Source organism: Cnephaeus nilssonii (genome assembly GCF_951640355.1).
Source record: "Cnephaeus nilssonii genome assembly, chromosome: 1".
Classification (NCBI taxonomy): Eukaryota; Metazoa; Chordata; class Mammalia; order Chiroptera; family Vespertilionidae; genus Cnephaeus; species Cnephaeus nilssonii.
In genome coordinates this window covers 73982112-74010060 of record NC_137072.1, presented here as the reverse complement: position 1 = coordinate 74010060, position 27949 = coordinate 73982112, and the positions used below count along the sequence as shown (strand labels likewise).

The 27949-nt window shown below is 40.0% G+C and overlaps 1 protein-coding gene across 2 annotated transcripts in view; it reads left to right on the top strand.

Moving 5' to 3' along the window:
• Positions 1 to 27949, top strand: part of SLC4A4 (solute carrier family 4 member 4) — a 345037-nt gene that overhangs the window by 261174 nt on the left and 55914 nt on the right. For both annotated transcript variants that reach the window (XM_079775045.1, XM_079775044.1), the window contains 3 exons: positions 922 to 1096; positions 15512 to 15645; positions 18546 to 18817. In XM_079775045.1, coding sequence (XP_079631171.1) covers positions 922 to 1096; positions 15512 to 15645; positions 18546 to 18817 — 581 coding nt within the window. The remainder of the gene's footprint in view (positions 1 to 921; positions 1097 to 15511; positions 15646 to 18545; positions 18818 to 27949) is intronic.

Genomic DNA, 27949 nt, shown 5'->3' with positions numbered 1-27949 from the left:
TGCACTGTGTGTCTGCAGTTTGCCCAGCCCTGTGCATACCAAGATGTGAGATTTGGCTGGGAGGGTGAGTTGACTGATCCATAAGTCAGCTGACCTGCTAACATTTGCAGTGGGAGTCAACAGGCAACGCTGTTCTACCACATACCTGCATGGCTTCCTTGAATCTGAAATGTCTTCAGATTCTTACCCCAAAGTCACCTTATCGGGAGACCCGTTCTGGCCACCATCATATTTCAACCCCTGCTCTTCTCTCATCTAATAATCCTATTCCCCACTTAATTTTTTCCTTCATTTTTAGCACCATGCATTTTACATATTTTGTCTCCTCCATACAGAAAGTAAACTTCATGAGAGTGGGCCTTTTCTTTTCTTTTCTTTTCTTTTCTTTTCTTTTCTTTTCTTTTCTTTTCTTTTCTTTCTTTTCTTTCTTTTCTTTTCTTATCATTCACTTTTATATCTCCAGCACCCAGATTAGTTCTGGGCATATCACAGATGCTCAATAAGCATTTATGGAATGATGAATGAATGAATGAATGAATGAATGTGTGAGGAATTAATGAATGAGGCTGGAAAGGAAGCCATGGTAAGATTATAAAGGTCCTTGTATGATCTTCTCACATGTTTGGGTGATTTTCTTCAGACAGTGAGAAGTTTTAATTTATCTCAACAATTCACTCTCATCCAAAGACCAACTGTCTGGTCTTTAGGGAATGTGACACCTAATTTGGTGACTGAAAAAGGGAAAGATAGGAGAAAATTAATTCTTCCACAGTTTTCTGGTTTTATCTTAAGTGATTAAATAGTACCTTGCTCCTTCAAGCATGTTAAGTACACATTCTTTGTGGTTTAATAAGTTATCTCTTGGTTAATTTGATGGTAATTTATGTTACATCGTCACATGTTTGCTTTCTCCTTGCCCAGGTTCTGTGGTGGACTAATTAAGGACATAAAGAGGAAAGCACCATTTTTTGCCAGTGATTTTTATGACGCTTTAAATATTCAGGCTCTATCAGCAACTCTCTTCATTTATCTGGCGACTGTAACTAATGCGATCACGTTTGGAGGACTGCTTGGGGATGCCACTGACAACATGCAGGTGGGTTGGGTTTGGGGGAAGACACAAATAGTACAGCCCAGATTGCCTTCCTCACCCTGCAGCTCAGTGAGAAGCAGATGGCCTTTCAGTTACTCAGCGTGATTTTCCTTTTTTTGCTGGATGCTGCGTTTTACTTTGCTTCTGGCCTGCTGCTGTATTTCCAACATTTTAGTAATTATAAAAATAGCTTGATGAAATCTGGCTTGAGTCACAAGTGGAGAAAAGAAGGGGAGGAAATGAGGATATACAATTCTATTTGGGCAAAAGCATATCAGCTGCTTTAATTTGGTGCAGGGCACAAGGTTTAGATCTTCTACTACCTTGAATGTATGGACCATTTTGTTAAACTTGATGACCACACTCTTTCCAGAAATACGTGGCCACCTTCATTGTACACCTGAGCCAACAGAATCATCAACGGAGCGTGGATTTGCTTATCTGTCAGTGGAACTCGGTGTTAAGAAATACAGGATAAGATTTGTTTCTCCTATTCCTGAATCTACTCATTAAGCTGTAAAAACTCTGAATTGATTTATTTTGTCTGAACCATAATACTTTGGTGACTTAGCAGGTGGCATTTGCCTACCTTCTGAATCAGTAATACCTAATGTTTTAGTGATAGGAAAAATACTTCAGATTCTCTTAGTCAGTCAGAAAAACATGTACAAAACTACTTTTATTTGATCCAGTCATTAAGAAAAAAAGTAGGCATTGTGGGAGATACTGGACAGTGTAGTGAGTGAAGGTGATAGTCTTTTGTAAAGAACCAGATTCAAGCCCTTTTCTAATTCTGTCCTTCTCTTTTACGACTTATTACTGTTTAACCTATGTGACATTCCTCAGTGCTGCCAGCCAACTTATTAAAAAAAATACAGCTGATTCCAAATGATTGCTTTTCTTCCACTTCTATTTTCTTCTCTGGGCACATTTATGTTTTAGATTTCTGCCTAAACACAAAAATAAGAAGGAGACTATCTTTATTGCTCCAAGTAAAAAAGAAGTATCTATTTTAAACAAGTGTATTTAGTTTCTTGAGAGTATATTTTATCTCTTAGTGCTCATTTATTGCTGCATAGCATATTATCCCAAAGCTTAGGGGCTTGAAACAACCGTTTATTCTCTCCTAGTTTGAGTGGTTGATGGACTCGGGTGGTTCTCTCTTTGGTCCTCATACACTTTCAAGATGGCAGCTGAGGTTGGAGTCATCTGAAGGCTTCTTGACTCACAGGCCCAGTGCCCAGGCTCGATGTCTGCAGGAGCTGGGACTGAGGACTCTCCGCATGACTTTACCATGTGGCTCGCATGGGATTTCTCACAGCTGGGGCTGTGACGACTCCTGAGAGGCCACGTTCTGTTGGAAAGGGGCAGTTGCCACTCAGCTCTGCTTCTTTCCACATGAAAATATACTCAGTATAATTTCATTCTCTGATTTTCAAAGAGAGGTTGAAATTTAAAGTTCTTATGTGAAATCTGGTGATTTAAAATACTGGCACCTGATTGACATTTTTAAAATATATTTTTATTGATTTCAGAGATGAAGGGAGAGAGAGAGAGAGAGAGAGAGAGAGAGAGAGAGAGAGAGAGAGAGAGAGAGAGAGAGAGAATCATCAATGATGAGAGAGAATCATTGATTGGCTGCCTCCTGCTGGAGATCAAGTCTGCATCCCCAGCATGTGCCCTGACCTGAACTGAACCACACCCTCCTGGTTCATTGTTTGATGCTGAACCACTGAGCCATGCCAGCCGGGCCTGATTGATATTTTAAAAATAACATTGTGCTGGCCAGAGAGCACTTGTCTGTGTGTTCTCAGTGGTAGGCCTGCTGCACGAGGAGTAGACAGTGTGGCAGAAACAGGAAGCATATGGAGAAGGTGTGCTCTTTTTCCTTTCATAAGATAGAAATGAAAAGTTGAAGTTAGAGCAGTGATGTCAGCAGGAGACTTTCTTTAAAATTTGACTGTATTCAACTGGGCTAGGTACTCTTCATGCAAATGAGAGCATTGCGATAACTAAAACATAAACTTCAAGGAAATAGGTAGAAAAAAGGGAGATGTGATTTTGAGAGTAGCAAGAACAAAACCATCTTGTCTTTCAGAATATAGAGATTTTTTTGTGCAGATTTAAAAAATGTTTTTCAGTGTTATTTTGTATTAGTTTCAGGTGTACAGCATAGTAGTTAGATAATTATATACTTTACAAAGTGGTTCCCCAATATTTCAAGTACCCACCTGACACTGTGCATAGTTATCATGAGATTATTGACTATATTCCCTCATGCTGTACTATATCTGGGACTATTTTGAAGTTACCAATCGGTAGTTTTTAATCCCGTCACCTTTTTCACCCAGTCCCCCAGCCATGCTCCCCTCTGGCAACCATCAGTCTGACCTCTGTATCTATGAGTCTGTTTCTACTTTGCTTGTTTATTTTTTGTGCAGATATTGTTTCAACACTTTTATTTTCATGAATGTTCTTCTTATTGACATAGAGACATTATGACACTTCCTTTGTGTTGTTTATTGCCTTAAATTTTTTAAATCATTTAAAAATTTTTTTTAATTACAGTTTAAACTATGTAATTACATTAGTTTCCAGTGTACACCCCAGTGATTAGACATTGCATAACTTACTAAGTTATCATCCTGATAAATTTTGTACCCACCTAACACCATGCATCATCATTAGAATATCATTGACCATATTCCCTATGCTTATTGCTTTAAAAAAATCAACTGAATTGAGCTCCTTAGCTTTAGAACACTGTATCTGAGATGTGACATCTGTTAGTCTATTGTCCACCCCTCCTAGGTGAGTTAATTTCTATATGAGTGAGTTCTTGGGAAAATAAAGGACTCTGTTGTGTAACATGAAATGTGTATTCTTCTCCTCTGTGATAAATTACACAGGAAAGGCCTTGCTAGTGGAGTAAGCTGTTTTCTAGGTTCTGAAGACTTTAGGAGAAACATAAATACTTTCCATGGTCAGGATGTTAAAAATGACCATTTGCTGGGTGTTATTACCTGGAGTTGACTTCATTCAAGTATCTAATTAGCAAAAGAACTACACTTTGGCACTTCTGGAAGTCACAGTGGGTGGCAGAAACACTGAAAAAGTGGGCTAGAAAATTAATAATTGTTAATATATATTTGTTGAACTTAATAGTCTGTTATTAATTTCTTTTGGGTGAACTACTGCTATTAGTAAGTGAATGCACAGATCTAAGCACTGGGTTTCTAAATCTAAAACATCTCTGTAAATAGAAATTAAGTAGGTAGTACATGCACACAGATACCCAACTCAATGGTTATATAGTGATTTTACATATCCTAATATTTTAATATGAAAAACTTTACCTGTAGTAATCATATTAGGTTTTCTTACAATGGTAGATGATTATATATATATATATATATATATATATATATATATATATATATATATACTGGTATGTGTGTATATATATTTTTATATGTTTATATGTATATACACACATATATATTATCAACAGATATATGTATATCAGTAATTATCGATATATACATGTAGATGTATGTATATACATATGTGTGTGTGTGTGTGCACGCACACACACATATGTATGTTGATTTGATCTCTATTAAGGACCAAGGAGTGAGGTGGCCTGAGATGCTGAGCGTGCTCGGCGCTGAGAGGGTATGAGCTGTAACATGCAGAAGGGCTGATGCTCCGGCAGTGGAAGTCTTCTTGACTTGGCATCAGGACAACAAAGTGTTCTGTGGGTTTGGTGCTAAGGCCCAGGTCATTTCACAAGTCTATGGCAGAGGTTGATTCATTCCTTTGAAAATATTTACTTAATGTCTACTGTGTGCCAGACACTATTTTAAGTGCTGGGGAAACAGATAAGTGACCAAAATAGATAAGACTCCTCTTCTGACAGCATTTACAGTCTAGGGTGTTGATAGAGCTATCTGTTTCTCTGCCCCCGGGAGATAACCATAGTGGTGTGTAGAGGGCTCATTTAGGGGGTGAGGTCCTTTGATTCTATTTGACCCTCTAAACAGTAGATCAATACGAAGCAGCAAAGCACTGGCACAGCCTGAAATAATCTTCAATTATATCGCCTGCCTTTATAAATGTGGCAGTGGGTTATTCTCAAATGTACAAGCAGCTGAAATGAGTCAACTGAAAACAGTGTCCTTGCTTTTAAAGGCAGACAGCTCAGAGATGGTTCACATAGGGCCTTTATTGTCAGGCACAAATAGACACGGGCGCTGGGTAGAAACATGTTGTGAAAACACAGATGAGTCACTGCATTGCTGTTGTTTAAGCACACTCTTCCGCCAGCTTCTGTGCAGGAGGTCTTGCCTACTCAAAGATAGGAATTTACATCGAAGCACTTATTTCAGAGATGAAATATGTGTGTGTATAATAATCCCATGTATATAATAAGATGTATATTTAATAATTCCATATACATTTACATGATATATATGTTTAACATCCCCATCTATTTGTATACACACACACACACACACACACACACACACACACACACACTTCACTAGAAGCAAATCTGGGTAGCCTTATGGATCATTTCCCATTTCCCATGGACCTGTGTTCAAAATAAGACAGTTGAAGCTATGATGGCTCCAAGTATAACCAATTTATAATGGCCACATAGATGACTGTGCAACTTCCCCAAGATCGCACTTGGACTGTGAGGCCTCTGCAGCTTCCAGAGTGAGTATTCACAGCTTGCTTGTTAAGCATGGGCGAGGTTTAGCTTGGGCTTCCAGGAGCGACTGAACCTCTTCATCAAGAGTTGACCTTATATTCATCTAGGATCCAGCCCAGGCTGGTACTGTTTTCTGTTCTTAGAGTTTAATAAGAGCATAACCTTTCTGAGATCTATGAATTGTGCTAATACTTAATATATTCGTATTACTCTTACCCGTTTCAGTAAGTCCCACCGTAATAACACTCAGGTCCCCTGCATGCTGTAAATTAAACAAGGGCTTTTCAGCTTCAACATCCTGAAAATTTGTCCTTACCACAATTGAGTTCTGTGACCATCCATGTCAATTCGCTGCATTATATTTACACTAGAGGCCCGGTGCAAGAAATTTGTGCACTGGGGGGGGGTGTCCCTCAACCCAGCCTGCACCCTCTCCAACCTGGGACCCCTCAGGGGATGTCCGACTGCCCGTTTAGGCCCGATCCCAAAGGGGACATTGCTCTCACAATCCGGGACTGCTGGCTCTCAACCGCTTGCCTGCCTCCCTGCCTGATTGCCCCTAAACGCTTCTGCCTGCCAGCCTGATCACCTCCTAACCACTCCCCTGCCTGCCTGATCAATGCCTAACTGCTCCCCTGCCAGCCTAATTTTCCCCAACTGCCCTCCCCTGCCGGCCTGATTGCCCCCACTGCCCTCCCCTGCCAGGCCAGTTGCCCCCAACTGCCTTCCCATGCCAGCCCGGTCACCCCCAACTGTCCTCCCCTGCCAGACTGGTCGCCCCTAACTGCCCTCCCCTGCCAGCCTGGTCGCCCCTAACTGCCCTCCCCTGCCAGCCTAGTTGCCCCTAACTGCCCTCCCCTGCTGGCCTGGTCGCCTCTCACTGCCCTCCCCTGCTGGCCTGATCATCCACAACTACCTTCCCCTTCTGGCCATCTTGTGGCAGCCATCTTTGACCACATGGGGTAGCCATCTTTGACCACATGGGGACGGCCATCTTGTGCAAGGGCATGAGGGTCAATTTGCATATTACCTCTTTATTATATAGATAGTTTAGTCTTTGGGCAGGATACTGATATAGAGAACATTTTTTGATACTTCATGGCAAGTTTTGTGTTATTTAAAAGTTGTTTAGCTTTAAGAAACAAAGAAAAGTATTTTAACTTAAATCTATATTGTTAATTGTAAATGACTGAGCATAGTTTAGAGTGAAGAAATGAAAAAAGCCATTTTAATTTTTTTCAAGAGTAAATATAACCCTATTTTCACAACCTTATAGCAAAAGAATACAGTAAGATTTTTAGAGTTCTGTGAATTTTGTGATATTTATGTAGCCCAACGGAGCATATTTTAAGGGAATTTGTCTCATAATAAGGAACATTTATAGCTGGCATCTCCAAATTTGAGGCTTTATTTTAACATACTGTTGTGCTGAGAATACTTAATCATTCTGCTTAAGTTGGAAATATATCATTTCTTATTCACACGACAGTCCTCGATGAGATAGACATTTCTTTATGAAGCTGATCTTGTGCAATTTATAACAGCAAGGTTAAAGCCAATTGGTAATAACTTCACTATAGTGAGGGTTGTCTAGTAATTTCAACTTACCTAAATGTTGCACTTTGGTACCAAAATCCATTTTTTCCTTGAAGTGGAAATGTGAGATGACATGTTGGTTCCTTGAACTAGTCTTCTAGTCTAGGGAGGTAGTCTGAGCTGTTTGAGTAAGCAAAAGTAAATGTTCCTGACAAAGTAAGGGGCTCTGTGTTGTTCAGCTGCCTCCAACGTCTACTGGCCATTCCTTCTCCCAGGAAGGACTTTAAATCATTTGCTTCACTTCAGGTGCAGATTCTGAATTAAATCTGTTTGATTAAAGTTAAGTCATTTACTCCCAGTTGGTGTGGTTCAGTGGTTAAGCATTGACCTATGAACCAGGAGGTCACAGTTCGATTCCCGGTCAGGGCACATGCCTGTGTTGTGGGCTCAAACCCCAGTGGGGTGTGGGCAGGAAGCAGCCAATCAATGATTCTCTCTCATCATTGATGTTTCTATCTCTCTCTCCCTCTTCCTTCCTCTCTGAAATGTTTGTGTGTGTGTGTGTGTGTGTGTGTGTGTGTGTGTGTGTGTGTGTGTATGTCATTTGTGACCAAATTTTACTTACCAGAATTTTGTTTTGTTTTTAAATTTGTTACCTCTATTTTCTTGGTGATCAGAAAATGATAGTAATTAGGCTGGTTGGGGATGCCAAATGTTGAAAATTTCTAGAATTATTTTGCGTTTGGCTTAAAATTAGTTTGAAATAACTTTATTTTTGTAAGATGTAATTATGCATTGTAGAAAATGCGAGCAACACAGTAAAACTAGGTAGAATGTAATTTCTCCCTTATACTTATCACCCAGAAATAACCATTATTAAATTTTTCATGAACACCTTCCCATACATTTTGCAGTGCATGTACAAACAGATTGATATATAAGATTTTATATAAATGAGATCATAAATATACTATTTCAAAGCATGATTTAATGGAAGTCTTTTCACTTCAATATGGATCTTGAGAATCATTTTTAATGACTACATCTATTTGTACACATGTGCTATAATTTACTTAATAAATCCCCTATTAGTAGACTTTCAGTTTTTCCAAATTTTCTTATCTATAAACAAAGGTTTTGCCAATTTATACTTCTACCAATAATGGACAAGAGTACCCACTTGTCTACACCCTTGCACAAACAGGATTTCTCATTTTTGTTATTCTGAGGGTTGAAAAATGGTAGCTCATTCTTATTTAGTTCAAATTTATTTGAATTTTAGTAGGGGTGAATATCCTTTCACATTTTTATTGACTACCCTTTTCTTTTTATCCCAACTCGAGTATATGCTTGTTGATTTTAGAGAGCGGGGCGGGGGGAGGGAGAGAGAAAGAGAGAGAAAAACATCGATGTGAGAGAGAACATTGATTGGTTGCCTTCCTTACATACCCTGATGAGGGATGGAACCCCCAACCTATGTATGTGCCCTGATCGGGAATAGAACCCGCAACCTTTTGGTGTATGGGTCAACCTTCCAACCAACCAAATCACACTAGTCAGGGCAGGCTATCTATTCTTATTTATATTTGTGTCCTTGCTGTATTTTCCCATTACCTATTTGGTTTTTTCCCATTGCCTTGTTCAAAACTTATGTAATAAGGATATTTTCCTTTGCTTCTCAGAAGTATCACAAATACATTTTCCTAGATTTACTGTATGCCTTCTAACCTTATTTATGATTATTTTTGCTGTATAGATTCCAACTTTTATGTAGTCAAAATCTTCAGTGTTTTATAGTTTCTTATTTTCATGATATATTTAGAGAGGTTTCCCTACCCCAAGATCAGAAAAATATTTACCCACATATCTTAGGTCTTTAATGTTTTCCTTTGAATTTTTTATCCATCTGGAATTGATTTTTGTGTAAGGTTATACAGGCATTTGATGTTTGGGCACTTCAGACGATCTAGATACATAGTCCCAGCTCTTCAAACAAAAAAACATTGTAAAGCCTCCCTGTCTTGCACATCCGTTCTGTTAGGCTTGGAGTTGAAGCTCTTTTGGCTCATACTTTTCTTCAAGTGGGGAGCTAATTTGTCTTTCAAGTCTTCCTTCTTTTTCGGTTCCTGCTGGGCAGTGTGAGGAGAAATCCTGTTTATGACGACAAAGCACTTTTAGGCAGAGTAGGTGGCAGTAAGGATTTGGCAGCTGCAATGTCAGGACAGAACTCACTGATTTATAGGCTGTAGCTACTCAGGTGAAATAAAAAATGAGGGTTGGATATCTAATCTTCTTCCTAACTGTAGATGATGGTCGGTGTAACTGAGCCTTAACTATTCTGGCGGTGGTTCATATTTTGAAGAGGGGGGAAAGGGTGCTTGAATGCGACTCAAAATTGGGCCACATGAGAATCAGCTGGGGAACTTTGAAAGCATGCTGATTCTCTAGGCCTGATCTTCTGAGGTTATGATTCAATTTTTCAAGGTAGAGATAAAAAATATAGTCCTTTATTTTTTTCTTAAAAAAATTCTCAGATAATTCGCATGTGCCTAAAATTTGATTATATGCTTGTATCATTTCTCCTCTCATTTTGATCATATGGCTTGGCTTATGCTGGGAACCTGGCATCAAAACTGCAGGTAACAGCACTCACTACCTATGTCCAACAGAGATGTTTAACTGGAATTAGGCTGCATCCTTTTTCTTGGCTAAATTTCAGAATCAAAGACTTATCTAAAGAAATTTAATTTTATTATTCAACATTCTGCACAGTTTGCGTAAGTTACCACCGGCAGGGACTAGATTTTCTCTCTTTATGGTTGGAAACATTTTAGTGTTGTTGTTGATTTTAAAGCTTGAATAGAACAATAATGTTGGCAAATGCTTTACCATTTTCTGACACCAACATATTTTATTTTCCAAGTTTCACTTGGTTGAAAGTTGTCAAAGAAATAGAAAATTCTTTGTTTTGGGAGGCAGTTGTGCCATTTTTCTCTTTCTGTTATTACCATTCAATAATCACGGGAACTAACATTTTACTGTATCTCTACTTTATTCTTGGTTCTTTATATATTATTTTCTTATTTAGTCCAAATGATTATCCTGTAAATAGCCATCAATGATCCAGAAGAGAGAATTAGGAGAGAAAGAGAGTCTGGTGACAGGTGGAGCAGATATTTAAACCCAGATATTCCTGACTCCAAGACATGCTGTTTGTGCTGAGCCACCTGGAAGTGACCTTGGACCTCATCTAGCTCAACTTCACCTTACATCTAAGTAAATACATTATGTCTATGTTACTATTCATCAAAAGTATATTACCTGCCAGAGGCTATGCTAAGCACTTTATATACATTATCTAACCTACTACATATATTAAGCCATAGAGAGATTAAGTCACTAACTTAAAGTGACTGAGCTAGTTACTTAATGGTTCAGTCTACAGGTAAACTTGAGATTGTCTGAATCCTGAGTCCATGGTTATATTATATCAGCTCGATGTTTTTCTGAAACATGAAAAAACTAAATTTGACAAAGGTTAAGTGACAGTCCCAAGATCATCAGCTCTTTGGGGGCAGAATGAAGTTTAGACTCTAGATTTGCTGCCTGCCAGGTGTTTGTTCCTTCTACTGTTCTGCAATGGGCAACACTTGATCAGAAATGACATCCTATATAATAAAGAGGTAATATGCAAATTGACCATCACTCCAACACACAAGATGGCCGCCCCATGTGATCAGAGATGGCCACCCCCATGTGGACACAAGATGGCTGCCACAAGATGGCCAGCAGGGGAGGGCAGTTGTTGATGATCAGGCCAGCAGGGGAAGGCAGTTAGGGGTGACCAGACTGGCAAGGAAGGGTACTTAGGGGTGACCGGGCCAGCAGAAGAATGTAGTTAGGGGTGACCAGGCTGGCAAGGGAGGGCAGTTAGGGGTGACCAGGCCAGCAGGGGAGGGCAGTTAGGGGCAATCAGGCCGACAGGGGAGCAGTTAGGCATCGATCAGGCTGGTAAGGGAGTGGTTAGGGGGTGATCAGGCTGGCAGGCAGGTGAGTGGTTGGGAGCCAGCAGTCCTGGATTGTGAGAGGGATTGCCCGTTTAGGCCCGATTTCACCAGGGTCTGGCCTAAACGGGCAGTCGGACATCCCTCAAGGGGTCCCAGATTAGAGAGCGTGCAGGCTGGGCTGAGGGACACCCCCCCCATGCATGAATTTTGTGCACCGGGCCTCTAGTACTAGTATAATAAAACCTAACCAGAATGGAGTTGGAGTACTTTATGGTACCTGATTCTGCTACACATCAGAGTTCAGCCATCTGCATTCTCATGAGTTGCTTGGGAGTTTGTTCATCTGTGGGAAATAAGGTATAGATGTATCTTTATGAGTCATAGCTACTAAAATTATGCACATCCACCCATTATTTTTCTTTTTTATATCAGTGAACACTGAATATAGTAAATCAGAAAAGAGATTTCTGATAGTTCACTTTATAAATTGCTTTAAATTCTAGGTGCAATTAAATTAAAGTTATTCATTGCATGAGGTTGTTTTTTTAATTTCTGTATTGTCAAGAGTAACATGTCAAAATATGGTGAAAATAGTTCTTTTCTCAGAAATGCTGGAAGTATCTCTAAGTTCAAGCAAGTTTCTTTCCAGTGCAGTGTGTATAATTAATCACCTTTCTCTGTTTCAAAATTGTCAGCCACAGAATGGAAACTTTAGCACTTACCAAAGGATCAAGTACTGAAATAAAAATAATCTGCCTTTTAGTTGTCACATGGCATCCATAAATCAAAGCCATTTTCTGGAAGAAAGTAGCTGTTATCTTTACTGAATGTGCAGCCATGGCTGTTGACCTTTGATAAGTGGAACGTAGGGTGTGATTTGGGCATTTCTTCTTGGATTCCTGTAGCACTTCCCAGGTGCCTGCAGAGCACGTGAGATATAGTGTATAGCATGATGGGAGGAAGAAGAACAGGACCCTCCGAGGCCCTGTTCCCTACCCTCACAGTTACTAATGTGATGTCAGACCAAGTAGAGAGTCTTAATCTCACATTCCTCCTTCCTTCCTTCATGTTCTCTTTTCCACCCAGGCCGTGCTGTATTTTGACGCGGCAGTAGTGATGAAAAATAGGCACCCAATGGTTGATAAAGAATGATGCAGGCAAAAAAAAACTTTGCCTATCACATGTACCCAGTGAAGCTTGTCCTACCACATGGAGCATTCCAGTCCTACCCTTTCATGTTACACACATTGAAGTAAGTCATGAAAAAGAAAGACAGATGATAAAGACCCCAATGTCAATGCACAAGGAGTAGAAAACTATATGTCCAAGGAAATCCTAGACACAGACACATCTTTTCTCCTTGCTAAGGGCGACGTTGTGGATTGAAAGACTTGTGCCTCCTTATTGTGCCAAATGTGGATTTGTTCATTCATTTAACCTCTTGAAACTCAGTATCTTCACATGTAAGAGATCAAGACTGATATTAATTTGTTGGGCACAAATTGGTCTCTGCATAAATGCTTCCTGGTTCTGCCACTTGCTTGTTATTCTGCTCCCTGTCCCTCTGAGTAAGAAAGGAGGGGACACTTTGATTACATATGGATTGGCTATAAAGTAAGATGGCACCCTTCATCCATGCAGTAGATTTCACATCCTTGGAAACAGGGTCTCTTTTTGCCAGACTTCTTAGATAGAAGAAGAAATTGTTTCAGGATGTCTATACCCTTTGTGTGAGAAGCCAGTCTTATGACTTGTCATTCCTATCCCCCCACCCCAGCTCCATTGTTGCATAGTGTTACACTAAAGGATTTGTGTCTGTTTTCTATAGAAGAGAAGGATGTGCTATTGGTAATTTCGTTTTAAGGAGAATATTACTGGCTCTGAAGCAGTATAAAAAAATGTGCTCAGTAATCCTATCTAATAAAGAGGGAATATGCTAATTGACCCTCACACCATCACAAAGATGGTGGCGCCCACAGCCAAAAAGGAGGGAATATGCTAGCCAAAACCAGTTTGGCTCAGTGGATAGAGTGTCGGCCTGCAGACTGAAGGGTCTCAGTTTCGATTCCGGTCAAGGGCATGTACCTTGGTTGCGGGCACAGCCCCAGTGCGGGGTGTGCAGGAGGCAGCTGATCGATGTTTCTCTCTCATCGATGTTTCTAGCTCTCTATCCCTCTCTCTTCCTCTCTGTAGAAAATCAATAAAATATATTTAAAAAAAAAGAGGGAATATGCTAATTGACTGCCCCGCCCTCAAAGATGGCACGCCCACAGCCACAAGATGGTGGTGCCCAGTCCCCTCAGCCCCGCAGGGGCGGCAGGCATGCGGCAAGGCCGGGCCCGCCCCAAGGCAGGCCTGGCCGCTCCGCGTGCCTGCCTCCAGAGTCCCCAAGTCCCCTCAGTCCCCTAGCTGCCCAGGGCCAGCCCAAGGTGCAGGCAAGCCTTGGATGGCAGCTGCCCTGCCGCCCAGGGCTGCCCGAGGCTCAGGTAACCAGGGCTGGCCAAGGCTTGCACTGCCAGCACTGGCAGCAGCAGAGGTGTGATGGGGCGTCGCCTTCTCCTGATCGCCAGGTCGCCTCCCACCCCTGAGGGTTCCCGGACTGTGAGAGGGGACAGGCCGGGCTGAGGGACACCCCCCCCCCCTCCAGTGCATGAATTTTCATGCACCGGGCCTCTAGTCATTATAATAAGGGTCTTCTAGGATGGTTTTTGAGTGGAGATAGCACTTAGTGTATTTCAATTCTATTAGTTGATTAAAAAACACACCAATTTATTTGCAATCATTTTATGTATATTATATGAAAGTGAATGAAAAGTTGCGGAAGAATTTTGGGGGCAGTGGAAAGAGGTGACTTAGGGAGGCTGACAGGTAGATAAGTTAACTGGGGGGTGGGGGAGGACTGGGAACATCTCAGATTCCCAGAGAGCCAGTCTGCTCCACTCAGAGGGCGGTTTAAATTTATGTAAACATAAATCATGCTTCTACAAACAAATAATTATTGTTCAGTTGAAGAGGGAAATCTTCCTAGTACCATTTTATTTAGTATACACATAAAGTTCAGAGATCCCATAATTCTCCTTTACTATATAAATTTATTTATCACTAAATATATTTATGTCTTTTAAAGCTATAGAATATCTTGACTCATTTAAAAATTGTTTTATCTTACAGTTTTCGTGGTTCAGATGTACAGCCTTACGTAAAGCCATATTTTTATATTTAAAAATCCTCTCTTGATAAAATACTGTCTTACATTTATAAATGGACCTTTTTACAAATAAACGTGGACTTCTCTAACTGAGGTTTGAAATGACGAAAAATATAGGAAACAGGCTAGTTTGCCACCATCTGAGGCATTGGTCCCAAGTGATGCGATTCAGTTAGCGTAATTTTGTAAGTCGGTGATGCTTTGTAGCTCATTTATCTCTGCTCTTGTTTTGCTAAAGGAAAATAATGGGTTGATTTCCAGAGATGTAACTACAGTGAAATGTGGCCACAAAGGTTTAGCTATGATGTCCCTGCACATTTACTTCCTCTAAGATAAAGTAAACGGAAGCTCCTGTCTAAGTTGGCATTAGACAATAAATACGTAATAAGAATATTTTTGGAATTGATGTCTTAGAGATTGCAGGTTGGAGGGCAATTTACTTTGTGTGTCCCCTTTGCTCCCCTCTGCACTTAAAAGCTTTCCTCTAAAAAGCAGCATTTGTGCATAAAATGTAACTGCTTATAAGTACCAGCTACGTGCAAGGTGAAATCAGGCTAAAACAAACACTGAAGGTAACCCCACAAAGACTAAAGCACCATCCAAAGGGCTGCATCCGTTCCCCCCACTTAGTGGGATTGTCTAATGTGATCTTATGTGCAGAAGCTTCAGTTAATATTTTCAGAATGGGCCAGAGTCATCTTCCGCCTTCTGTAGTCAACCACCTGTCATTTTAGTCACTGTTCTTAGAGCAATTCAGCCATTGGGGTAGGGAGGGATGACTAAACCGCATGCATGGTAAAATAAATGATGCTACGCGTATTGGTAAGAATCTGTTGTTCGTACCTGTTTGCTATGTTTGCCAGGGCCCCGTGGCTTAATTTCCCTAGTGACACCAACACGAGCAGAGAAACGCCATGCATTTTGACACCTGTGTGTTTTCTTCCTGCTAGGGCGTGTTGGAGAGCTTCCTGGGCACTGCCGTCTCTGGAGCCATCTTCTGCCTCTTCGCTGGTCAGCCGCTCACCATTCTGAGCAGCACGGGGCCTGTTCTGGTTTTTGAGAGGCTTCTATTTAATTTCAGCAAGTATGTACAGACACATCTAATTGTAAATTAGGACTGTTTAACTGCAGAACCTTCGCCGTCTAGATGGAGCATGGTGTAGTCGTTCAGAAGACCAGAACGCGGGAATTGTCAGCCGTGGAGGGGGAAGGACCCTGAGAGGTTCGGTAGACCAGTCTTCATTTTACATCTGATTCGATGAGGCCCATGCCTCCCCCATCGTTGCCCCTCACCGTCTTGCTTGGGCTCCTTTGCCCTCTGACCTCCTGCTGGGTTTGGTGGAGTGGGGAGCACCCACAGGACAGGAATGAAGAGAGGTCAGGATGTGTGTCTGCCTCCCCCACCTCACTGTCTCGGCTTAGCACCCTTGCCTGGCCGCGGCTGGTCCCTTGAGTGCAGCCCCTGTAGGGCGGCTCCTCCACCCCGGCTGTAGCCCTCAGCAGGCTCTGGGGACTCTATTCCTTCCTTGGTCTTTTCAAACCAGGAGGTAGGAATGGCTTCCTGATGTTGCTGGTCCCTGTAAATAGCCCATTTATTAATTTGTTCTCAGAAACCCATTTGAAAATGACTTCTGGTTCCTGCCATGACCCTGACTGACACACCAGAGACAGGAAATGTCTTGTTCAAGGTCACATGGCTCATGCATGAAAGAGACTGGCTGCTCCTGTGGTCCGCTGCCCCTAACCTTCACTACAGCGTTTTTAGCTACAGATACATTGCAGCACTCAGCTGAGTAATAACTAATATTTGTTGAGTGCTGACCATGTCCCAGGCATTATCTTATGTGCGTTACATATACTCCCTCATTTAATTCTGGTAGCAGTCCTATGAGGTAGGGCCGTGTTCTGCTTGATGGATAAGAAAGCTGGTGTGGAGGGGGTAAGAGGATTGCTGACGGTTACATCACCAGTCATTGGCTGGGCTGGGATATGAGTCCCCGCTTTCTGAACTCCATAGCATCCAGCTCTTACAGAATCACTAGACATACTAATAGGCATGATAATTATGATATGAATATTTTTCTTTTAGAAATTGATGGATCATTGTAAGGAGAAAATCAAGTTACGCAAATTATCCAAGTGGCCACATTAGCACACAAATGGGTTTGAAACAAAATTGGGTATTCCAGTCTCTTTCTAATGAACTTAATACCTTTAAGAGAGAATTGACTTTACTGGCAGATCTCAATCCTTAAACAGATTGAATAATTTCGTAAAACTTGCTATTACTCCTTGTTGGAATTTCCATATTATATTATTATACATTTTTTAGTATTTTAATGTTAGAAATGTCATTACTTATATTATACTTCATGGACTTAGCAACTCATATGATACTGAAACTGTGTCCCATCAGAAATGATCACAAGGTAGAGGAGGGGATGAGGACTTAAAACTAGCGGTTTGAAAACTGGGTTGAGAATATCAGCGAGTGTCTTCTGAGAATTTGAAGTTCTACATTTTAAATAATGTTGTGAGTTTTCTCTAGCTCATTACTACACATACCTCCTCTATTATAATTCTCAGAAAGACATTGGAAAGAATTCTGTTCATGTCAGTTTATAGAAAGAGTCAAACAGTTTTTATATGTTTAAGAAAACATTGTGTGAGACAAGAGAGCTTTTGTGGAAAGATTAAACAAGCATGTACTATAAACAGGAACAAACATGCACAACCTTTGCAGAAAGATTTATTGGATGCAATGTGATCAGAGCCTTAATCTACAGAAAATGTTTGTATCTCAGTTTACTTTAGATAATTGAAGGAGAGAGATTATTTCCTTTCACTAAGTAAGTTCCTTTCTCACTTTCCCTTCTGTTTCATCATAATTGGTAACATAAACATAGTTCCAAGTAATTTATTTGAAAACAGTTGTAAAGCAGCAAGAAACCTTGTAAGTCAGTGGTGGATTTAAAGTGGGGTTTCTCAAATGTTTCTTGTTGTGGCAAACCTTATTTTATTTACAGTGCTGTATCATTTACTTAAATATTATTAACGACAGTGCTAATATTTTGTCTAGATGCAGAGTATTGTCTAGATGGATAATTCCATAAGTGTGTCTCATCAATTAGTAGTCCCATGGATACTCCATGAAAAAAAAAACTAATAAGTCTGGGAAATGCTGTATATTATATCTCCCTCTTGGCAGTTCACTTTATATGTTAGCTTACGAAGGGATCTGAGAAATCCTTCAGTGAAGAAACTGTTCTACTCTGTCTTTCCCAGACTTTCCCCAACATATTTTATAATTTTTTGAGAAATAGTTAAATTCTTGTTTGGTAGGTTCACTGGGCTCAAACAGTAACTCTACATAATCCACAGATTTTCTCTGACATAGGATGTAGATTTGAATGTTTGCCCTGCAAAGTGGAGAATCATAAAAAAATGTGAGTGATGTGTGCTGTCACCTTTTAAAATTAGTAACCGAATGAAGGGAAGAGCTCACAACTGTCTCCCAGTTTCTGCCGTCTCTTTTGCATTATTTTTGTACATTGTATCCCAATAATACAGAAATGGATGATTGGACGAGGCCCACCCACATTAGGAAAGAGAGATGGAAACATCTTTGAGGGAGAAACATCCATTGGCTGCCTCCCACACACCCCCTACTGGGGACTGAGCCCAAGACCCAGGCATGTGCCCTGACCAGAAATCTAACCATGACCTCCTGGTTTATAGGTCAGTGCTCAACCACTGAGCCATGCCGGCCAAGCAAGGAATTATTTCTTTATGGTGGCATAATAATATCACTAGGCCAAATCCTTAAACTTGATATTTTCTGGAAAACAAATCAAGAATGAGCTTTTATCTAGTGGCTCAATGTGATCTTGCAATGTTAGCAATCTTTCTGCAGACATTCGGTAGTTGTATATTATTCTTTGTGATCACTGGAGACGGAGTCTAACCTTTCTTTCTCCTTTTCAGGGACCATGGTTTTGACTATTTGGAGTTTCGCCTTTGGATTGGCCTGTGGTCAGCCTTTCTGTGCTTCATTTTGGTAGCCACCGATGCCAGCTTCTTGGTTCAGTACTTTACTCGCTTCACTGAAGAGGGCTTCTCTTCTCTGATTAGCTTCATCTTTATCTACGATGCTTTCAAGAAGATGATCAAGCTAGCCGATTACTACCCCATCAACTCTGACTTCAAAGTGGGCTACAATACTCGCTTTTCCTGTGCCTGTATGCCGCCCGACCCAGGTGAGGACATCGTGGGCAGCATTTGTGCTTGCCTGGTGGTTGGAGGAAGGTGCGGGCTTCATGTGTGCAAGCTTTCAACATGGGATCGTGATCCTCAGGAAGGATTTTTTTTTATTTTTTATTTTCTCTTTGAGACCATCCTGTTGAATTTGAAGTGTCATTGCCTGAGGTATCTTAGCCATGTGATTCCACGTGAGTGGAATCAGGAGCTCTAGAATCTGAACATAACTAGCTCAATACTTTAAAATTAACTCAAACTGCATTAGTTGCAAGGAAATTTTGTGTGTTATTAGTAGTCTTATCTGATAGGTGAGGAAAGCAGGTACATACATTAACAGAGACAAGGACCAGGCAAACCTAGACCTCTGAGCATCGGTCCCATATTTCACTGCTCCTTTATTGCTACAGGAATCTCTGCCTTTAAGGAAACTCTGAATAGGTTGTTTTAAGCCTATAGAAGAAGCAAAGGAGACACTAATTCACTTTGTATATCTGAAGCACAAAATTAAAAATAAATGCAGACTGGAGTCACCTGGCAGTAAAGTAGAGCCTTAATGTTCATTTCTGTTAGACAACATAAATAAGAAATGGAAAGGAAAAGAACAAACAAAAGAAAAAAGAAAAGAAGGAATTATATCAGAGAAGATTTATACTCTAGAGTCAGGAAAGACATAAAAGTAAAATTAACTTCTGGATAAGAAATATGATTCTATACATCTTAGCACTTTAATATCCATCTTGCCAAACCTGAGAAGTTTTTCACAAAAAAAGTGTTCAATGCTTGGTCTTTGAAAAAATTTCTTGTAGTAATTCATCATCATTTTATAATAGGGAAGGCGTTTGGAAAAAAGGATTCACTTAGAGAAAAATTGCTTTACATCTGTCAAAGACAATTAAATGGTAATAGTGTTAGTGGTCCCAAGTTATGCAATCAGCTACATGTTGATGCCCCTTAATGTGAAAATTGATATACAGCCCATGCCCTTTGGAGTGTAGAACCAGAGTTACAGCAGTGTTCTGACGGCTGTGCAAACATGAACATGAGTGTGGGGCACATTCAGAAAAAATCCTCTTAATATTTATAGGAAAACAAATATGGTTATTTTATAGACTACAATGCAAATGCCTTTGAGTTTAAAGACTAAACAAAATGCTACAATGCTGGAATTTTGATGCACATGGCAGGCTGTGTCAGATTACTCCCAGATATTTGAGTTGTGTACCTTCATTCTTCTCTGTCACTTTGGGGAGATGTCTTACAGGACTGCTATCATCTTGAGTGGTGAGAGAAAAGAGAACAGTATCTCCCTAAAAATGTGTCCATCAGCAACACTGATGAGAAGATAGGGCATTGTTGGGCTTTGCTCGCATGGATTTTTGTTTTGTTTAAGGAACATCAAAACACATAAAGAGAAAACTCATGCTTAAAATCAAAGCAGAGAGAGTATAAAGTGGGAATATGAAAATTCAGGAGAACTTGAATCACAGATAATTATGAAGGCCTATTATTGTTAAGATGTATACTGATTGGAAATATTTTATAACTTAAAAAGTATATGGGAAGAATAAGTACTCAATACGTGATGGATATTAGAATCAATTAAATATGCTTCCTAGAGAAACACAGATGTTACCATTACACAGCTGTGTAGAGCTCTTCCCAGGAGAGAAGGGGGTAGAACTTCCAGTCATCACCCATCCTGGACTTTCAGGGGAAGTCCGGACTGTACATGTTCAAAATATTGGATCACAGACATACAGCAGGTACTCAAATAAAATCATTTTGTTCAGTGTCATTTTGTTATAGATTAATGAGATGCTGTAGGAGCTTAACTCTTGTTTATACCAGTTAGCCAACAGTAAAATTGGTTTTGTTATACATCATTTTGCCTAAAGTCACCACCTATCAACAGTGTTAAGTGAGGACTTACTGTATTTAATTGTAGGATTTCAAACTCTACTTTTCCTTTTTTTTATTTCTATCTATCTGTATGTATATATGTATGGAAAAGTCTGTGAGCTGACCTCTTAGGCAAGTCTGAATAATCATACACCAAGATTTTCTAAAGGGCAAACATACCACTCAGCAGTGCTGTGGTGTGAGGTGTTCGTAAGGACAGGTGAGGGCTTTGTCAGCACACCTGTCACAAGGAGAGATCTGCCTGTTGTCAGCCCGGTGCCCACCTGAGGGGAATGGAAACTTGCACCCATTGTTTTAATTGGAATCTGGCAGAAAAGGTAACATGAAACCCAGGAAGGCATATCTGAATGTGTTTTTATTATGAAAGACACAAAAAGGTTTTACATGTCATTTTCCTTCCAAGAAGGATCTTTGTTTTCTTGAAAAAGTGATATTGAGGCCTAGACTGATCTGACATTTGGCATGGCAAGTGCTGGCTGAGGTGGTGATGGCTCTTCCTTTGATCCGTTTCTCCCAGGTTGTGTACAAGGCAGTCCTAAATAGCTAGACAGTCCTCCTACCTCTGGTGGTACCAGCAAAGAGGGACTGCTGGGCTTCGAAGTCAGAAAATCACACATTCCTGTCCCAGCTCAGTAATGCCCAGTGTGTGACTTTGGGGAAAGCTCATGTTCCTGAGATAGCTTAGTCTTGCCAGATCACCTGACAAATGGGGTTAAAAATAGAACCTACCTTATAGAATTGTTTTCAAGAGGGGAAAAGGAGACATTATAGAGAAGGTACTTAGTTTCTAATGTGATAAATAATTAAATGTTAACTGACATTATTCATTAAAATTTAAGGCTCTTGAGTAGCTTTTAAGTAGGATGATATAGAACAAAGAAATCAGTCTTCCTCATTTTCCCTTCTGAGCAAACATTCTTGGGCAGTTGGCCCATTCTACAATAGGACTGTTGGTGGCACTCTATATTTTTAGAGTCATCCAGATGAGTGGCACTCATGACAGATGTGCTCATGAATGCAAGGATTACATAAACCTATGGAGATGGAATCTGTTTCTGGTTTGGGAAAAAAGCAAATGGCTATTTGCATTTTTGTGACAGTCCATGTTTTACAAAACCCCTTAAGATTAATGATAGTGTATTTCTCCAATAGCCTTAGTATGTATTTATAGCAAATTGCAAAAACCCACCATAAATTTAGTACTTCATGATAGCAAACTGAAAAACGATAGCAAGAGAATAATGCAGAATCACGTACAGCTAGAGTAAGTATTCTAAAAACAACAAAAGACTGGTCTTTCATCACAACATGCCCTCCTACTAAAAGAATTCAATCAATGAGTCAATAATATTTAAACTGGCGGGTGACTTGTTTTTCAACATGGGGGCAGTATGTAGCAGTGAACCAAGAGCTGCACAGATGTAGTCGTGATCCTGCAAACTGAGAAATGATTTTACAGGAGGAAAATAGGAGTCATTTAATCACTAAGAAAACTCTACTCATGGCCAAAATAATAATGTGAGTTTTTGTGATCTTTCTTGTTCTCACTTGCTTCCCTAAAACTTCATCACTTCCCGAGTTTCCTTTTCTTTTTTAAATTTATTTCTTAAAGTATCTTTAATAATAAAAGCATATTATGCCAATTAGCCTGGACATCCTTCCGGATGAAGCCGGGACTGCGAGAGAAGCCCAGGTTCCGGGTGCCTGCCGGTGGCTAGAGGGAAGCCCGAGTGTTGGGTGCCAGAGGGAAGCTGGTGCCGGCAGCTGGGGGAAGGAAGGCCTACTCTTGCACGAATTTTGTGCATCGGGCCACTAGTAGTTAGTATGCAATCTTATGTTGGGTATATTATGTTTCAAGTGTATCATATAGTGATTCGGCATCTTTATGCCTTACAATGTGATCACATCACTAATTCTAGTAATCATGTGTCAACTTGTAAACTTATCACAATATTATTCACTATATTCCCCTTTCCCTTTGACTGTAGTCACCCATCCCCTGTCCCTCCCTCTGGTAATCATCCCTTTGGTCTCTGTGACTATGAGTCTGTTTTTGTTTTGTTTGTTTGTTTTTAGATTCCACATGTAGGTGAAACCATACATATTTGTCTTTCTCTGCCTGACTTATTTCACTTATCATAGTACCCTCTAGATCTACCTGAGTTTCCTTTTCTTAATGTACCATTTTCTCCCTTCCTCTCACCCCATCCATTGCTCAGTAACCCAGGTTCTCATTTACCGAAGAACTAAGGAAGCTCAGTTGCAAGTACTAAAAGGAAAATTGGCCGTGAAGTTTGACCTATCAGTCAGGTGGATGGTTTTTGTACTAAAATTTCCTTTTCTCAGACATGGGATAGCTATTAGTTAATATAGAGGCAATAGGTGTTCTGTTACCCACTTTGCCTTGATAGTTACATAGCAGAGGTGTATAAGAGAGAAGGCGATTCAGTTCAAAAGCCAAAAGTGAAAACTGAAAATATCTAATTGAAGGACAAGTCACAATATCTTATTTCATCACCAACATCCCAGTTTAGAAAATCGGTACTGTGATAAAGTGCAAACAATATGTGCTTTGCTATAAAAGAAACTTAGTTTGAATTTAAGCTCTGACGAGCACTTTGACTTTGGGCTATGCCATTGGTCGGCAAACTCATTAGTCAACAGAGCCAAATTTTTTAAACTTAAACTTCTTCTAATGCTACTTCTTCAAAATAGACTTGCCCAGGCCGTGGTATTTTGTGGAAGAGCCAAAGAGCCGCATGTGGCTCGCGAGCTGCAGTTTGCCGACCACTGGGCTATGCCAATGACCTAATCTCTTTGTTTGATAATCTGTGAGCTGGGTTAGTAATTATACTTTCTCTTAGAGGTTACTATAAGGATTAAATGAAATGCCATATTTAAAAATGTTTGGCACCTAACAGGCACTGCGTAAAAATTTGTGTTTTGTTTTCTTTTTTAATTTCTCATCGCCCCACAAAAAAATGCCCCAGACAATTTGTATTCATGTACAGGGGTTAAAACATTTTATTTTCCCTGAAAATTTCCTAGCAAAAGATACTAACTAAGCTTCTCTGGGAAGCCTATAAAAAGTTAGCAACTAATATGCTGTGGTAGATAAATGTGAAACATTAAAGCCATATTTAAAGAAAAAATGTTAAGGCGTTCAGTGCATCATAATTAGATAATTTAATACTATTCCACTGAATCTCAAGACTATGAAAGTGTTAGCAAGCATGCATACAGCATACACAGTCATATAGAAGAAGGCTTTAAAGTCCTAGAGGTGAGATGGTCAGCTCTGCTAAGAGGAATCTAATTCATTCAAAAACATAAAAATCAGCCCTGGCCGGGTGGTTCAATTGGTTGGAGCATCATCCCTTATACCCAAAGGTCATGGGTTCGCTTCCTGGTCAGGGCACATACCTAGGTACTTAAGTTGCTGGTCGATCCTCAGTTAGGGTGCCTAAGAGAGGCAACAGATTGATGGTGAGGATTTTAAAAGCAAACAATACATTTTAAAACAAAAACAACAACAAAAAACAAAAATAAAATAATAAAAAGCAAACAAACAAAACATAAATGTTGGAATTTTGTGAACAGGATGTAGATTTTCTTTATCCCTTTTCCTTCCCCTTCTGTCATAAAAAAAATTTACTGGGGATCTATTTCATTGTTTTTTAAGAATTGTGCTACTTGCAATGAAGTAGAATACATATCCTCCCCCCACAAATATATGTACACATATTGCTTATTATAAAATGTGTTGTTTTTTAAATAGTATCAATTACTATGGGAATGAACAAGGTTGGATTTTCATTTGACCCAGACATTAGAAATAAATGTCACTCTAGTACCTGTGTTCATTTACCTAATTTGCCAAGGTGTCTATACACTCAAGGGCATGTTAATATTTTGGAAAGTGTCGAAATAACTATTCTGACCAGGTGTTTGTTGACTTGGTATCTGGAGGGGAAAGAAGCTTGGTAAAAATGATTAACAAATTAGAAAAGCAAGAGAAAAATCTCCTCAAGGTAGCAGATACTATGCTGTATTGTTAATAGAAGGGATATATTTTATTGATTCATTGTTGACTATCCTGGGGAGAACATGCTTAATAATAGATGAATGAGATGAATAAAGCCTTTCTCAGGCACCCAGCGCATCATTGTCTCTAGAATCTCCAAGTAAATGATGGCCTTTCCCCTGGTGTGAAACTGTAAGACCAAGTCCAGTGATTGCAGCTAGCCAAGGCTTTCATTTCCATACTTTTGTTTTATTCACAGCGTGAGGAGGCTCCCAGATGCTCTGTGATGGTTGTCACTGGAGTGGAATTTCATTACCATTTCTTTCTATAGAATTTTTCTATTATCTTAATAAATGCTACCCACCAATATGTTATAACCATTAAAAAGAACTGCTGGACCACGTCTCCTGGGGTCCCATATTATAGTCAATCTGTATTTCATAATTAGAAAGCCCATTAAAAGAAAATTAGGAAATAAAAGATAATCCTAACTTATCTTCCGTGACCTGCATCCTATTCTGTGTGATTTTTTTTTTATTACGTGTCATTCCCTCTTTAGATGATAAAGTAGGTTTCAATCATAGACTGATGGTTAAAGGGGAAGCCCGAGGCCCTCTGGTGCAGCATTGCTCGGGCTTCTGTTTGCAAGGACGCTGCACCCGCACCACTCACATTTTATCATTCATGGTAGTAGAGTCTTTTAGGAAAAGCAGAGATATTTGCAGGACCCATCATTTTAGCTTCCTTTTACCGTCCCAACCTACCTTTCAGCGCTTTTTGTACATGCTTGCAGCAGGAATCAGAAAAGGAAAAGCAATGAATTTGGATAACCACCAGATCTGGAATTTCTCTAGCTTAGGGTTTGTATACAACACAGATGTTAAAAACATACCCCTGAAGAATGTCTCTTCATATGCTAAAGGTAAGATAAGTGGGTATGAAAGAGAAGTTTTTGTGAAAATACTTCCATAAGTTTTGTGGCTAAACATATCCAGCTTAATTCGGGTAGCAGCTCAGCTCTTGAACGTCCAGTGCAGGATCACAGTGAACATGGGAAAGCGTCCGTGCCCCATGCAGGCCATACCGGAACTTGCCTAGTTATAGTGAAAATCTCAAGCATCAGGCCTGGTAAAGATGCCTAGGAAAACAAAAAGAATAATAACAAGAAAGAGTAAAGAAAAACTTTCTATTAATTCTGTTTTAAGATTAAAGGCTGAAATACTGGCAGGTAATTTCCCTGAGAGCTACTTCTCTCAGTTTCCCTCATTTGCCTTGTCATCCCTACAAAAACCACTTTGCTTTTTTTATTGATCTAGAAATTGGAAGCATAAATATTTGACTTTCTCCAGAGGCACATGCATGCTCAAATTTTCCAAGGCCCTTAAAGAAAGCTGATATGACCAGGTAGGCAAGGAGCTTATTCAGTTTTATTCTGTATCTATTTTCCAGTTACTGAATTTCCTAAAGAAGTTGCTGAAGTAGAATGGGCTAAAACATTAAAGTTTTATTGTCATGATGAATACTCTTAAGTGTATTCTGATGCAGAGCAGGTTAGTCAGTTTCACGTGCTTGTAACCCCACAAGCTGTGCGGAGGGGATCGTTTCAGATTTGCTTGACTTTTATGAAGCACCCTCCCAATACCAGCCATCTTACTAGAGGATCTCCATAAGGTACATTTTAATATATGTATTATAATACATATGCATTTAATTATCGCATAAATTTGTGAGTTAGCTGACATTCTCTCCAGGGGTATAATTCTGCTTTCTCCAAGTCATAAAGCTGGTAATTATCTTAGCTACCATTTATTTAGCTCTTACCTGGTACTGGACCCTGTGCTGACAGTGATGCCTACATTGCTTTATTTAATCCACACAGTACCCTTCTGAGGTAGATAGTTCTAAATCCAATGTCACAAACGAGGGATTGTAGTCAAGAGGAGTGGGGTAACTTCCTCAGGATGAAGTGGCGAGGGAGTTTAGAGACCCTGTGCTTCTGACGGTAGCGGGGCCAGAATTTCAGCCCAGGTCTCCGAGTGTCCCTTTCTCTCCATTGTGATGTGGTGGTGCATCACTGCAGACAGATCTGCCTCAGGGGCCAGTTGTTGCTCGTACTTGACCTCGTGGTCTTACGTGAGCTTTCGTGTGTATTCCTGATGGTACAGTTCCTGCTGATGTGTAAAGCAGAGGAGTCATGGGGCAGTTCCTGGTGCCAGGTTACTAGACGATAAAGAAGGACAGCGTTAAGCAATGCAGTTGATAGTCCCTCTGCAGGAGGTATACTAGCAAGGACACATGGATGTGTCCACGAATAGCTCCTACAGCCTGTTCTTTCTCTAGATCTCTCATGAAACATAAAGAAGGGAAAGCCAGCTAAAGAGTGAAAACTCACAGACACGTGTTTAAATGTCTCTTACTGACCATGTTCATTCCCCTGTTCCAGAGGATCAGCCAGAATTTGATACGTGGGAAGGAGGATCAAGAAGTGAAAATCCAAGTAACATAAAACGATTAACCCGCGGAAACTCCCTGAAACCAAGTATGGGGCACAGACTGTCCCGGTAACAAGTGGCTGATTCTACGTGAGCCAGGCCCTTAGGGCAGAGACTTCCTTTGCTTCATAAGCCATGGTGCTCAGCAAATAGTGAGGACAGGCACGGTGCAGTGTATTTTGGCTTTTCCATTTGACCTTTCCAGAATCCTAATTAAGGATATTGCAAATTCTATATAAACAGACCATTCTGCAGTTGGTTGCCAAAATATTTGCATCGTATGTGTATCATGTATCAAAGTCTAGATCCAAACGGTGACCAATGGCTCTTGTAGATCAAACTCCCAATTGGAATTAGTCATTTTTTCTTCTGTGAGCTTAAATTAATTAACTTTTAATCTTATTTATGGACTCTACCATATTCTGCCAATATGTATTTATGGAAGTGCTTGTTTATATATTTATTTTAAAGTCTTTCTCTTGAAGCAGCTGCTTATTAAAATAAGTATGAAGAGTTGATATTTTTTACTGTCCTTTTGATACTGGTCTTTTGGTATTTTGAGAGCCTATGTACTTTATTTCGTAGCTTGATTCCGAGGAAAACTAAAAAGATAAAAGGAGTTTTATGAACAGCTTTGACGTGTCCCCAAAACTTAAGAGCAGTTGCTAAAAGTTCATACTGGAATCCTATTTTAG